The 16,601-nt window shown below is 25.5% G+C and overlaps 1 protein-coding gene across 1 annotated transcript; it reads right to left on the bottom strand.

The window, feature by feature from the left end:
• Window positions 1-4,874: 4,874 nt before the first annotated feature.
• Window positions 4,875-16,412, bottom strand: LOC114129411 (putative uncharacterized protein DDB_G0281733). Its single transcript, XM_027994137.2, has 3 exons — window positions 16,289-16,412; window positions 10,726-10,842; window positions 4,875-10,158 (listed from the first exon to the last, which is right to left on the bottom strand). The coding sequence occupies exons 2-3, from the start codon at window positions 10,789-10,791 to the stop codon at window positions 6,775-6,777; spliced, it is 3,450 nt and encodes a 1,149-aa protein (XP_027849938.2). The 5' UTR covers window positions 10,792-10,842; window positions 16,289-16,412; the 3' UTR covers window positions 4,875-6,774.
• Window positions 16,413-16,601: the final 189 nt, after the last annotated feature.

Raw genomic sequence — 16,601 nt, 5'->3', positions numbered from 1 at the left:
TATTTAAACAATGAATCAGTTTACATAAATGATTTCGTTATATTCAAGTACCTATCTAAAATAGCAAACAAACAGTTGAGTGTTACTGTTGAGTAACTACTCTCCTCAAGTATTCATCTACAAATAAAAAAAATAAAATAAAATAATATTTAAATTTTTACTCACTGTTTTACGTAATAATTATAATTAGCAAATCGATATAGATGTATAAACACGATTCGGGCAAAACATTTTTCGACCAAAATTAAACCCTTACCTTTTTGAGTGATTCACTTGTCAATTAAAATAAAAAGACAAAAAATCAATATTTTCAGTATATTATAGCCTATTAGCCTAAAGGTACATATAAAAAAAAAATATTATTTATTTATATACTATATACGACTTATATTTTTAATAAAGTTCTATATACATAGTTATATATATATATAACTTACAGTAAATATCTAACTTTTTAATTTAGCCAAAAAGGAAAGTATATGATATTTTTATCGAAAGTATCCTTTGGTTCATGAATATCAGGGATTATATCAACTACTATCTGGTGATAGGACTTAAATGTTAGGGTGTTTCGGAATTATTATTATCGAAAAGGATTACGAAACTCCCCGACACTATACCTAGTGTCAAACAAATAGCGATAAATTTTGTGCGGAATTTGAAGGAAATATTAATAATTAATTTAAAATACTACTTATTAGGTCGGAGAGTGTAGGAATAATATGAAGTTGAATTTTTGTGGCAAGTATTGGCTAAAATTTTAAAAACTTTATTAAGTAACACTTTGATATAAGTTGTTGCTGTTGTAAGATTAACAATTGATAAGCATTCATCATATCCACAGCTTGAATTTAGCTTAAGATTCTGAACAAAGCGATTAATATATTGATTCTACAATGATGTGTGCTTTTTATTTTGTGTCTGTGTACACAAAAACGTATTGAAAGAATGTTTCAATTTAAAACTTCTGAGCTAGTTTCTAGTTGCAAATATCAGTATTGTATAGCTTTGGTGCATTATAGCGGTCAAACATAAGAAGTTTGAAGCAGTTGACAACTGAAATTTTTGATTTTTTTATGTATTTATTTTTTGAAATGTTGATAAACATTTTTTGGAAAAACTTAAAAATGTAATACAAGGTTTCTTATAAGTTGTTGTTATTGTAGTTAAAAAAAATGTTAGTCAACATTTTTAAATTTTTAAGCTTTTAAGTTCAAATTTTTACAATATATGTCAAAATCACGAAATTTTGCAAGTAATTTTATAGTTGAAAATTTATATTTAAGGCTACACAATTCAACACAAAGTTTTACATAAGTTTTCTTTCAAATATCTATAGAGAAAACTTGGTTGGTATAAATGCATTATAGAGAAAAATGTTATGAGTAAAGAGCGGATTTATATGCATTTGCATATTTATTCTGGTTGATCGTATCATATGCTAAGTGAACACAAACTTTGTTTCATTGTTTCATAACATAACGATTAAAAATGTGAAACTCTTTTAGTGCATATTTTGATATTTTAAAATATTAATTGCATATTTCATCTTTTAGTGCATACTTCGATGTTTTAAAAAATTGTTTAGATATCTTTTTAAATATACCTATACTACTGTCTATTATAGGTATAATATAAGAAAACAATATAATAATTTTATGGTTTCGATTAATATCAAAATAAATTAATAGGTATATTATACTTGTAGACACGAGTATAAACGATTTTCCCAAATATGGCCTTAGATCAATAATCGGGGAAATAAAATACGTAAACCAAGATAAGAAAATAGGGCGGTTATATACTCTACCGGATCTATTCCAATATTACCTGTCGAAAACATGTAAACTCTCCCTGATCTCTAGTACTGCTAATTTAGTTGAATTAAATTTGTATTTAATCATAAAATAATTAATCTAATATACATTTAAGTTTCATTTAAAAATAGTAATAGCATGTATGCCTTTAGCTGCTATGAGCTCAAAATAAATAAAATCATAAAAAATAAAAATGCATAAAATAAATCTAATATAAAATATAGACGTATGATAAAATAAACATTTTAATTACATTTTTTTTGATAGTAGGAACACGCAGGTTTTAAAAAACTTATGGTATCTATTTTTTTTTGTCTTTATATCTAATATTTTTTAAGTTACTGTTTTTTCTTTATTATTTGTACGACTGTTTTCATTTGTTTTTTTTTAGTTTATTACAACTTTGAATTTTAAACAATTTTGACCCATAATGTTGACCCGGGAGAGTTTAATATTTTTAAAAATCGGGAGAGTTTACCACCGGCCAGAAAATATTGGTTACAACCATGACTGAACATTGACATTGTTTATCTATACTATTCAAAAACTATTTTTTTGCTAATTTTTTTATTTTTCATGCGTGTTTTAACATTTTAGTACATATATTTATGTAGGTATATTTAAGATTTTTTAGCGCATATTTGGTTGGTTTTTAACGCATATAAATTGGCACTCTAGTTATTATGAGCGTTTGAATTTAAAATTTTACGAGATCACATATAACGATAGGTAATGATTTATCCTCAAACAGTTTTCAATATTTGTTATTAATTTATTGTTTAAAAAGTATAAGTGTTAGATTGAGTGTTGGCCAATTAAAAAAATTTTATCTTATGTTTACATTTTTACGCAATCAAATATTCACTTATAAAATAACGATTATTTACAATCAAATAATTACGATTCGTAGAAACTTGAAACATACACCAGTTATTTAAATTGCCATTTTCTGTACATGTTTTAATTTTGAGGCGATTAAAACAAATCACCTTTTTTATCATCCAGTAAAAAATATACATCCTAAGCCGACAAATCATCTCAGTTTAGAATCGTTTTTCGTATACAATGATAACTATCATTGCATTCAAATTTAACTCACCCATTATAGTGACCTACTCTATGTCCAAAGTCAAATCGATACCTACAGTACGCAGTAGAGCGTTCTCCACTTGACCAACCTTTTTTTGGTTTGAAATTACACAATTAATAGAGATATGACGACTTCTGTAGTTTTATCAAATATTAAATAACTATGAGATTTTATCGCTAAACTTTTTGACGATTAAACAATTGTGAAAGACACGAAAATATAAGTCTGACTTGGGTATAGTTATTATGTTTTATAACGTGGGTAGTGTATCTGCAAACCTTCGTATAAACTATACATGACACATTGAAAAGTTTTAAAAATAAAACGAAGTTCACACGCAACCAAAAACCATTTTCACTCTTTTGGCCACATCGATTGCATTTTTGAAGTCTTTGACATGCTAAGCTCACAAATTCATTGTAAGTAAACAGTAATCACTAATCACATGTATATGAATTGTGTGTACATATCCTACCAACCAATTATTTATAATAATATCTATGGACTAGTGAAATATTTGAATTTTAGATAAACGTGTATAATGTATATACATATGTATTATTAACCTTGCAGTTGAAGAAAGTTTCACATTTTTGATTCTCTTAGATTATATTTTATAGATGTGTTCTTTAGTGTCTACTTATTATTTTACTAGCTTGTGATTAAAAAAATAATTTCCGAAGCAAGTGTTTTGATATCCTTTAACTATTCTGAAGTCCAATAATCAACAACAGCTATTATTAATATATTCATGTTTTAAAATCTACCGTTAAACAATTGTCAAACTTAATCGTTTAAATCATATTATTTATAAAAAATCGGACAACCACTTGATAATGTTCGATGATCTTTGTTTTAATTTTAATTCACTGTTATAATCATTAAAATGTGCTATGATGACGTTATTATACCTTGCATACCTTGGAAATAATTATTTAACATGCAACAAAACTCCTGTTGAAAATATTTAAATTCGAAGATTTTGTTGGACATTTAAATAAAATTGAAATAGTGAAAAAATTTAGAATTTTCTTATATAGAATTACAAAAGGTTCAAAACGTTGATTATAATTTTTCGTTCATAAAATATCTTAAAACGGATACAGCCATATAGGTACACTGTACAAATCATATAATTATGTATTTAAAGTGATAATAATATTATATATCCAAGAAAGTCCTGCAGTATATTTATTTGTTGAATTTCGTAATTAGGTACCTAAATAAAATATGTCACTAATCATGCTATTTATTATGTTAATATTTCGTATTATTGCCTGCCGCACGTAGGCGCATGATGCAGTAATCTAAACATTATAATATTATATAATAGGTGAGTACAATAAATTTAATTCAAAATTCTTTTACTTTCTATTATACATTTCTACCTATACAAATTTCAAGTTCTGCGATAATGTTTGATAAATATAATTTAATGTAATTTTAAACGTTTAAAATTGAATAAAAATATTTAATATTTATTGGTTTTTTATTTTTAAATATTTTACCTAACTCACTCTTGAATGTAGGTAACACATTTATTGAAAATGGTACGATCGTGATATTGCGTGACTTCAGATCTTTATAACTTTAGTTGAAATAATTCAATTGTTTTATATACGTTTATATATGACCTATTATTTTATGAGATTTACAAAATGCCGTCATATTGTACTTTTTTTTGGCGTGCCACGACAAAATTAAATTTGTTGAAAAATGACAGCTAAAACCATCATAATATATACATAATAATATAATCAATCGTGTCCTCGCTACTCAAATACTCGATATGAACTTTAAATAAATAAATAATAATAAACTTCAAAAATACCTACCTATTTAATTGAATATTTTCAATTTTATTACGATGGAATATAATTATAGGTAAGTAATCTATATATATTATATTTCTTATATAGTTAGATATTATATATTTAAATAAGTAATAACAAATAAAAACATAATATGCATTATCAAGAATATAAATATATTTATTACCTAACTTATAGACTGAGTTAGACTTATTGTAAATAGGTACTAAGAATTCATCTACCAACCGATCGCGATGGTCAGTGGTCATTTTCGGTTTATTTAAAATTTATAATGTGAAGTAATTTATAATATTTCATATGTGAAAAATCTCAAAAAGGTATTGTTTAGCTATATTATAACATATTATATAGTTAACATTTTTTTTAAAACATTATACATTGTAAATATTTATACGGACTACAAACTACAATAATAATTAGTACTAGGTAGGGTGCATGTCCTACTTTTTGTCAATTTTCATAATACACACATTTTATTACATAACACAAACGTGTTATATTAAAAAAAAAAAATGATCATATTATGCTGTATTATATGATTTTTAATCTATACGTAATCTTGTTTACATTTTTACATAATTTAAATATAATTAGGACAATTAAGTAAGTACATGTACATAATATTGCTTTAAAATTATCAGGTAAAGTGGTCTTATAAACTCTTAACCATAAGTCCATAAACGATAAATTATTTTCACAGCCATCGAAAAGACGAAAAACATTAAAACTCATAAAGTATCTTTAATTATATTATTATAATATAAAAACAAAAAACCTCACAACATGTAATTGACTAAAATAATTTAAATAATGTAAAAAATTAATCGTTGTACATTTAACTATTTGGTACTATTGATATACAAATTTCGTACCTACCTGGCTACCTATACTACACGCAGTTCAATTAACTAAAACCGACTCAGCAGTGTAAAATATACACATAAACTATGTGCCTTCGGCTAACAAAAAGTTTATTATTATTTTTTAATTGTAAGTAAGTATTTAGCAATTTAATGAAGTTCCTACGTAAAATAGAAGGGAAAAAATACATGAGAAACGATTACATAATGGTTCAAAACAACAAAATTTTGTTATTTTGATAAGTTTGCTTAGGTATTATCAACTATTGTTATATTAACATTTAACTGCATTTACTATTAACTATAAAATTATTAAAATATTATAATAATGCGAAAATGTGTAATAACAATAAATTTCAGTGTTATTATGTATAATAATGGAATTATTATGATATTGGGTAGATATTTTAATGTTATAAAAACTCCATTAAAATGAAGAGCAAAACGGACTTCGGACAAAAAGAAATCATTTTACGTGCTATTATTAAGTAGGTATAAAATATTGTTTGTGTTCCTGTGATGTATGCAATTATTTAAATTATTAAAATTAAAAAAAAATAGTAGCTACACCCGTCAACCTGATATTTGTCGAAGATAAAATTAAGTAATAATTAATAGAGTTAATGTTTAATAATGTTTACTACATTTTTTTTTACATTTATTTAATATTATGGAAAACTATTAAATTATTTAGTTAACACAGTATATTTTTTTTCCATACATGATAATATGTAAAAACTCTCATAATACCTATAGTAATAATGCAATATTACAGTATAGGTAACGAATTATTATAGTTATAAAATTTATCACTTATATTACGCTTTACTTATTCTTGTTATTTTTTTATCGTTATGATATAATTAACAAATAATAACTTACTATATAAGGAAATAAATAATTTATGGATTTTATTTACATGTACAACTATATTAAATGTACCTATATTTGCACTATTTTTAACAACTACAATTTCCAATAATCTTAATTTTATTAAAATAAATGTACTAGATGATTTAATATTACGATTTATTTTACAATGCATTTTGTTTAAAATGATAATAACAAAAACTGATACTTTTTTTCTACAAATTAACATTAATATTATTTTTACATTTAATATATAGGTAGCATTTAAGTAATATTTTTTAGTTGATTATCGTCAAGTAGTAAAATTATTTTTGTTCGTTGACAATTTGACTCGTCGGTTGACTTCCATCGATGTTTTCGGAATAATCATTATTTTCGTTCATAGAATTTTGTTCATACGGTTCCATGTAGTCGGATTTTTGTGTAGGGTAACTATCGTTTTCATAATCATGTTGTTGCTGGTCATAATGTTCGACATTTGATTCTGGATAATAAGCGACATTATCGTCGTGATTGTTATCACCATAACCGTCATACTGTTCTTTGGGGACAGACTCGCTATAGTTTGTGTCGCCTTCTTGATAATAGTATCCGTCATTTGCGTGCTGGTCACCTGCGTATGTTTGCTGTTGAGCGTGTTCGTCATAATCACCTTCGGGATGTCTTTCTGTGTTTACATTAGAATTATTCTCGTAATAATAATTGTCCTGCTCTCCATTAGTGTAATTTCCTTGATGCTCTTGATAGTGCTGATCGACTTGATTTTCGTTTGTACCTTCCTCTGGATGACTTTGGTAATAGTAATCGTCATGGTTCATTTGCTCGGCTACGTATTCTCCTTGGTGATCAGATTCGCTGTATTGATTTTCTGGTTGTACTTTTGGATCAACATTAGAATAGTTTTGATAATAATAGTCATCGTGAGTCGGTGGCTGATCGCCGTAATTTCCCTGATAGTTAGGGTCAACATACTGTTGATCTCCTTGTTGATCTTTTACATCATCTCTTGCGTGATTTTGATAATAATAATCATCGTGCTCGACGTGTTCACCTGTATACTCTCCTTTTACACCAGGTTCGGAATATTGATTTTCTTGTTGTTCTTTTGGGTCGACATTAGAATAATTTTGATAATAATAATCATCATTAGTATGTTGGTTGTCGACATTATTAACTTGGGAATCAGGATTCTCGTACTGGTTTTCTTCTTTTTTGTCTGTAGGATTTTGATAATAATAGTCGTCGTGTACATTGTTTTCGTCATCAAATTTATTTTGATGATTTGGTTCGATGTTGTCGTGTGTTATGATTTCTTTGTGATCATCAATAAGTTCGTCTGAATAAAAGTGTTCATCGTTAGCAACATTTTCCAGTTGTGTCTCATACCCATGAGTGGAGTGTTCTTTTATATGATTGCCATCAGAATTATCTTGGTAATAATTTGTATTATTCGTTAGCTCGTTATTCGAAATGTCATGTAATGAATCTTGGTCTTTCGGAATCGTTTTGAAATCAGAACTAACTTGTGTTACGGTATTAATGTTATCTATTTCATTGTTCACATCATTAACAACATTGTTATATGGTTGAATAGTTTCAGCATTGTTTTGTTTTTCCACACTATCATTTTTATTAGTAAATTGTTGAAGGTGATCAGTTTCATATTCATTCATATTGTACTTGTTCATATTATTAATGCCATTACTATGATCAATTATGGTTGAGCTAATTTTATTTTTAGGCGATACATGTGTACTATTTTTGTTATTATATTCGTTGTCTAATTTGTTATCAATACCATTTGAATTTGTATTTCCGTGTGTATTTTCTATTTTAAATTTTTGTCCGTTTTTGTAACTTTCTCTGCGTCCAGTGATATTTAATTTATCCCTTATATTTTTACTATTTTCAATGTGATCTTGATAACTAAAATTGGTGTTATCTGTAGTCTCCATTGATTTTTTTTTACTATTATCATAACTATCACGTCTGAGATCAGGATATGTATTTTCATCTTTCAGTGCAACATTGTTTTTATCACTTTGTGTTTTTGAGTAAATCTGTATATCATTATTATTATCATAATTTATTCTATCATTATTATAAAAACGTTCATTTTGTTCTGATAAACTTGAATCATTGCCTTGATAATTATTTTTCAAATTTATATATTTTTCAGATTCAAAAGAATTTCCGATTGAAGCTAACTTTTCTTGTTTACTTAATGACTGCCTTCTTGAACTTACATTGGTATTACTTGGTGAAACCCGTTGTTTATTTATTGGCATTGAATAATTGTCATTTGATAATAACGATGTTCGACGCTTATCATCGATTTTTGTATTTGATTCTTTTTTTCCCAAAACTAAGTTATGGTCTTTCGTGACATAATTTTCATTAATTTTTTCTCCAATTGAATTTGTATGAATAGGTAGATCAATATGCTCATTGCCGAGATCAAAACTAATTCGCTTTGGAAGTGTCGAAAGACTATCAGTTTTTTTTCTATTTATTGTACATTCAGAATAACCATCATTGTCTTTATTGGATTGAAAAATTTCTTCATCTGCAGATTTTTTTTCGGGTGACATAAGTATTGAGTTTTTTTTATACTCATTTTCATTGTTTACTTCATTTCCTCTATTGCATACGCGGGAATCTAATCCTAATGGTGAATGTGTTCTGAATGTTTCATCTCCTTGGTGTTTAACCTTTAATGGTTTAAAATCAGTGTAATATTTGGTTTTTTCATAACTTGGAGTCATGTACTTTTTAACACGTTCTTTATGCGGATTCCATACATAATCTCGAATTTTTTTTTCAAGCAAACTGCTAGAATTTTCTAATTGAGTTCTATCACAAAAAATATCTCTATTATATACTGGTGAACATGGTCTTGTTATACTAGAATACGACCGTTGTCCTAGATGAGGTTCATAATAATAATCACTATCATCATGGCCGTGATAAATATTATTATCATTTGTTGTATAATATCTTGTATGGTGCTCAGGTGAATATGGCTCAATATTTGATTTGCTAATACGATAATCATTTGTACTCCGGTAACCGTAATCAACCATTGAATACGATGGTTCTCGTTCAACAACTCTCACTGGTTTTGGATATCGTGTTTGCCAATAAGGAACTTCTTCTTCTGGATATTGTTTAATAGGTTTTCGTCTGTAAAATCCTTCAGTGGTTTGTCTAGGATATTGAGGTATAGGTTTTGACGTAGGAAAATAATAAACTTGGTATTCTTGAGTATTCAATGTTCGGAAGTTCATTGGTTTTCTATATTTTTTATAATTGATTGGCATATAATATGATGAGTTATTCTGGTCATCACATACCGTGGAAAAATCATAAGCTTGTGGTTTATAGTTAGTATTATAGTTGCTGTAATCGTTTGATAAATACATATCATTTGTATTTAAGTTAGATTTATGTTTACGTTGCCTAAAATTCAAATCATCATCAAACACCAAGTACTTGTATTTGTTATTAAAATCAATATTTTTATGATATTTGTCAGTGTTGAATGTATTTGATAATGATTTTGGTTTATCCAATACACCTAAATATTTTAATCTATTATGAATAGCTGATCCATCCAAAAGCGAATTTTGTTCTTTGATTGTTTCATCAAGTGTTAGTTTTATTAGTCTAACATAATTGTCGCATCGTTCCTAAAATAATAATTAAAAAATCAAATTATTCATTATAGTATTAAATATTAACTTTAACTATACAACAATATAGAATTATAATAATATATGATTCAATGTATATCATTAAATTTAAAATCATAATACTGATTAAATTATAATTATAATTATAACATTTATGATATTTTGAACAACAGCTCAGAAAGAAATATTCGACTAAGTTTTACAAGTGTTCTCATTTACGTAATATTAATTTAATCAATTATTGAGTTTTTGCTAATCTCAAATAAACTAATAATTAATTCGTTCAAACATATATAATATTATATATTACTTGAATGGATACAATCATAAACTAAAAAATAAATGTCTATTTTATATTATAATTTAATGGTATCTATTTTAAATACTATAAATTCGTCATTAAGAGAATATTCAAGTAGGCAATATAAATATGCAACTATGACAGATATTACAGTTACCAATTTTAAGAAGAAAAAAAACAAGCAAATTAATTATAAACATTGATAATTAAACGTCGATGTACGTACTATACCTACTTGCTTATGATATAATAAAATATATTACCCTTAAACATCGCATTCTATCGATTTTCTCGGCCATCATACTGAAATTTCTCTGAACTCCATCCATTTAGAAATGCGAAATATTTATTAGCTATCTTCAATATGAACAGAAGCAGTACTAAAACATTTTAATTAAAACATATTTATGGTAATTAATAATGTGATACTCGTAATTCATAAATGTTTTAGTCAAAAGTCAGAAAAGCTATAAAATTAAAATAACTTTGTTTAATATAAAAAAAATAAATGTATATAGTAGGTACTTAATATGTTTATAATTACAGAATAATTTTGATACCACATGTGCATAAAAAAATTAATCAAAATATTAAAGCTATCAAAGTTTAAAAAAAAAAACTATTATAATTATTATGAAAGCAAGTGCACCTACTATTACAGATAAAAAAATTAATAAATTATTATGAATAGGAATTAAGAAATATGATAAGTATGCCAATCTATATGTATATGAGTAATACACTCATCTATTACTATTGTAGCATAGGTATTTTATATTACATAAATTATTATAATAATTAATAGTAAAGGCAGAGAAGTTGTATTGAATAAACTTCTATTTTAAAACCTAAGCAATAAAAAATGTAATGAAGAATATACGTGCTTATTATCAATTATTAACTTAAAAAAACTGTTTGTCTTATAATAATTGCAATAACATACGTCAATTTCATTGTATAAGTAGATTCATAGATTTCTAAAATTTTAGCTACTTAATCACTAATTAATATTGACTACGATATAATTAAATTAAAGTAATAATTAGATACATTTTACAATAATATGAGGAATATTTTAATCGTATAAATATTTTACAAAATATGTACAGAATAGACATTCTTACATTTTTTTACTTACAAACTTTAAAGATCAAACAGATAAAATTCGTAAAAACCACTAATATTTGCAATTTATTCTGTTGTAAGAATTTATTAATTAAAAAATGTAAAACAAGATTGCTAAGTTTTTTTACAGATATCAAAAATATCAAAACTACTTATAGACTTAATATTTTTATAAATGTTTGAAGAACTAACGTTGTTAAGTAAAATATTTTATGAACGAATTTAAGTTATTTCATTGTATTTAATTCAAAAATATTAATCGTAAAAACTAAAAATATTTCAAAATTGTTACTTATTAAAATGTATTATCATTTTTTTAAAATACAATTAAATTAAAATACCTAAATTTCTTAATGACTATATAAATGTCAATAGTTTTAAATAGTTAATAGAAAAATAAATTGCTTTTAGAGTACCTATAGACTATAGTAGGTACATACTTAGTACTTAATATAAATATAGTTAGTTATAAAATATAAAGTATTAACTGTTAGATAATATAATATATAATAATATATAAAAATAGGCTGACACAAACTGTCTTTACTCAGAATCATTTTTCGTATTATACAATGATTTATTATAAATAAAATATAACAAGGTAGAAAAGGTGAAATTATAGTTTTATAAAAATTAAAAACTGTTATTAACAATGAACAATATAGTCCCATAAAAATATTCAAATAATTCACGATTACAAGAATTATATAATCAAGATTAAAAATTCATGTAAATATGGAAGTGTAAAAAAACTAATGGCCCATGAACTATGAAGCCAAAGTTGTAAATGTAATAATAATATACTATTATTAATTATTAATGTAAAAATAATAATAATTAGAAAAGTCTCTCTGTTGTATAGTAGGTGTCGATTATTCTTCATCTAGGACCCAAGTGGATCATTGTTATGAATGTGTTAAATCTAAATTCAATGATAATATAACATTGCTATTGGCTATATATATAGGTATTTACGAAAAACGATTCTAAATATAGACTTTCTATTTAATCTATACTTCTACATGTATTTAATTATATTTTTATATTACTATTGATAAATACTTTTTATATTAATTTATACTACTTACATCATTATTCATTATTAACATACCTATGTAATTTTGTCTACATATTTTTAACTTAAAATATCTATAAAACAATTATGAATATCAGAATATGTATTTTCAATATTTTTTTACATATTTAAAAATAATTTAGTATGTAAGGTTTTTAATAACATTCTTGAGAATTTTAAAAAAGTATGAAAATTTTAAATTCCTAAATAAAAGTAAAAATATTTGATAAATTATATTGTGTATAGGAAATGAAAACGTATAAGTTAATAACAAAACAATTTGTGCTTTTTTGAGATTTTTACGAATTTTGTCAAAATTTTTATTTTGAACGCTTATAAGACGATGTTATTACGATGTATCTATGTATATAAGTTATTATTTTCCTAATCCATTTGAGAATTATATACTCGTATAACAGGAATGTATTACTTTTGATCCTCAAATGTATTAACTAGACCTAATTTCCTACTAGAAATCTCTCAGAATATAAAAATGAATAATATCGAGATCATTTTCATATTTATTTAGAACAGTACGACTTAGTTAATAGTTTTAAAACATTTATGTTTTAAGTTGTATAGATGAAAAACTTTAAACTGTAATAATAAAATTATATTATTAAAACTAAGAAAACTAAAATACATAGTACGTTACATTTATTCGTTTAGAATGTTTAGATATTGATAGCTGTTGGTTGATTGTATTTCCTATAAACATATATATAGACATGTAACATATTCACATGTATAAGATTCACTGAAATGTCTGTAATCATGTCAAATTATACCCCGATAACAATATTAAAATATAACAATTAGTTTTTCCTAAATAAATAAATGAATTTACTAAAAAACGTGAATTTATTGAATCGATAATTAATAATTTGAGGTTTATAAAAGTAGATATTTAATAATTATTTAATAATATTTTATTAAAAATCGAGTTTATGATTTTCATAAACTGAATAGTTTAGTAGAAAATTAAATACAAATGAAATATTTTAACTTAAATAAATAAACATTTTCATAATATATAATTATTTAAAATAGCATTGAATATTCATTTTTTAGGATAAAAATTAACAATAAAAACATATAAGTATACATTAGTAAAATTTAATAATTACGTTAAAAAGTGTGTCAAATAAAATATCAAGAAAAAAACGTATGTTATTTTTAATAAATGTTCGTATCTTGTATTTTTCTAATCTAATAGATTTTTGAAATTTATAGACAGTTAAATTCTTTCATTGCATACAACAATTGAGTTGACCAGTTGAAAATATTGGCAAGTCCCAACAAAAATAAAAGTATAGTAAATAATAATTAAACACACGCTTCATTTTATTTGTACCTACATTAAAAATTAAGTAAAGAACTAAAGAATATATAAACATCATATTATTGGAAATTTGGAAACTACGTTTTAACATTTATTTTATTACTACAAAAATTACAAAAAAGTGTATTAAAAATTATTTTTAAAAACCATATAAAGACATACTAATTTTATTGTATTCTTTGAGTTTAATATTATATACGTACGAATTGTCTATAATTAATATTTAATACCTGCATTAAAGGTTACAATTATAGTCTTAATTTATTATAAGATTTAAATTAGAGCATATTAAATTATTATGGTACAAAAATAAATAAGTATATTGTCCTTTAAAATATATTTTAAATACTCTTTGACTTAAAACACATTTTATAAAATATATTATTATTGTAAATAGGTACAAATAACTAATAAACGAAACACCTAACTTTAGAATCAAAATAACTCCAAAAAAGTTTTTTAAAAAATTTAAATAAAATATTGAGTATTTTATTCTACTTACGTTGTACAATATTAATTTAGATGACGCGAAGGCTAGACAAATAGAAAAAAAACCAAACGTCCACAAAGCTCAAACTTTTCCTATATCAGCTTACATCTAGCACTGAGTTTATACACGTATTATAAAAGATATATAATTATATATATTATACGTCGTGTTAGTACCTACATACGTTTCATTATATTACGTAATTTGAACATGATTTTCGGAGCGTATGGATGAGAAACTAAAATGTATTTTTTTTGAAGGTCCACGGTTTTGTTTTCAAACATTTTGGTAGGATTATAATAGGGGAAAATATCGGCTACCCCAAGTTCTCCTTAGTTACGCTAGTGAATTATTAACGATGCCTATTAATGTATATAAACGGAGACAAGGGTAAAATTAAAAATATTTCATAAGTAGGTACAAAAGTAATTGTTGTTTAGTCGATACAAAATTACAAAAGTATTATTTGCATGAATAGTAGGTATATGATATTATATCAATATCGGATATAATACAACAGAAAAAATAAAATAAAATCAGTGTATCGAATGTTAAACCGTTCACGCTTACCCTCAATAAATATATATTATAAATTATAATGAAATGACTTATCTTAGAATGGAAAAATTCGTAACAATAAATATATCATATATGATTCGATGAAAGAAGCAATAGATGAACGAATAATTTCACCAACATAGGCAAAATATTTAAACGACTACTAATATTATATACCTATAATCTACCCTGATGATGTAGCGTGCTACAGCCTACAGACACTCGGGCCGACGATCAATATCGTAACGATTCGTAATGCGTCTCAACGGCACGCGGCCGACGGATAACTAATGGGATTTTTCATCGGGTACTGTTGTTTAGTGAAATGCGTGTTATTTACGAATATATTACATATTAAAGTACATTTTTATGCGAACGTATATAATATAATATATCCAGCGATTTAAGCAGAGGATATAATAAGAATTCCACTACCTATATTTTTAGCTTGCAGCTTCAACCTTTCCTCTCATTTTTTCTAAAAAATACCGTATACCTATGTATGAAAATTATAATAAAAAAATATCACAAAATATAATATAATGATGGTAAGATACTCAGAGGCGCTGTTGTGCACGAGAGCAGGGTGTCTTTTGGCAACCCTATTTTCTCATATACCATAATAATGCTCCGGCTTACAAGTTACAAAATCCAAAAAATCGCTATATGGTACATATATTAATGATCTGAACTCTGAAGTTAAATCATTAATTTCATAATATAAATCTAGTCTGTGGAAAAAAATATTTAGTCTGTTTTAAATGATGGCACCTCTATTTAAAAATTGAAACGGCGCCCTGAGGATACTATATTTTTATTAAGAGAAATACACTCGTCGCCTAAGAGTAATTTTAACAATACCTAGCCGTCTTATTTTGAACCAATTTGACCACTGCCTCCTTAACAGTGATCATCAAATGGCGTCACGTGGACAAATACTGTCTAGTGGATTAGCAGATAAGATATTATATTTTTTTTTAGTTATTATTTATGATAGTGGACTAAATAAGTTATTTTTTCATTGTATTTTTATTTATTGATTTTGCCATTATTTATTTATTCATTTTTTCATCATCGTAATATCTAATTTATTATTTAATAGTCCGAGAAAAATTAAAGTGGCCTTCCAAAAATATTAATCGATGTATAATATCTGTAATATTCGTCTATGCACGGGTGCGTAAGTGCATCGAGCAAAACCTGACGTTGACTGATATGTAAATAATTATAACGTACCTACTAACCGCGGTCGACTGATGTTTGATCGGCGCTACAACTATAATGCCATCATTATAATACTACTGCTGCTAGTGCCGAGTGCAGCGGGCGGCTCTGTGATACGTTTTGTTGTGGTCCAGAAACCGAGTGGATTAGGAAAACTGCAGGCCGGTGGTGAAAGCCGCGTTGTCTTTTATCGTACTGACGTACAGATACATCGTATATTTGATAAGTATAATAATTGTTTTCCGATGTAGCGCCGCCGCGCAGAGTTGGTTGCGCCCGCGTAATAATCGTCAAATTAACGCGCCTGGTATATACCTGTTATTAT

This window comes from Aphis gossypii, chromosome X, assembly GCF_020184175.1.
Source record: "Aphis gossypii isolate Hap1 chromosome X, ASM2018417v2, whole genome shotgun sequence".
In the NCBI taxonomy this organism is placed as follows: Eukaryota; Metazoa; Arthropoda; class Insecta; order Hemiptera; family Aphididae; genus Aphis; species Aphis gossypii.
The sequence above is the reverse complement of the archived record's forward strand: the minus strand, read 5'-3'. Positions and strand labels throughout refer to the sequence as shown.

What these genes read in the sequence shown, in the direction of transcription:
- LOC114129411 (XM_027994137.2), bottom strand. Translation starts at nt 10,791, where the DNA reads ATGGATGGAGTTCAGAGAAATTTCAGTATGATGGCCGAGAAAATCGAT. An exon ending in ATAGAATGCGATGTTTAAGG is followed by an intron (nt 10,159 to 10,725) that starts GTAATATATTTT and finishes TTATTATTTTAG; the next exon opens with GAACGATGCGACAATTATGT.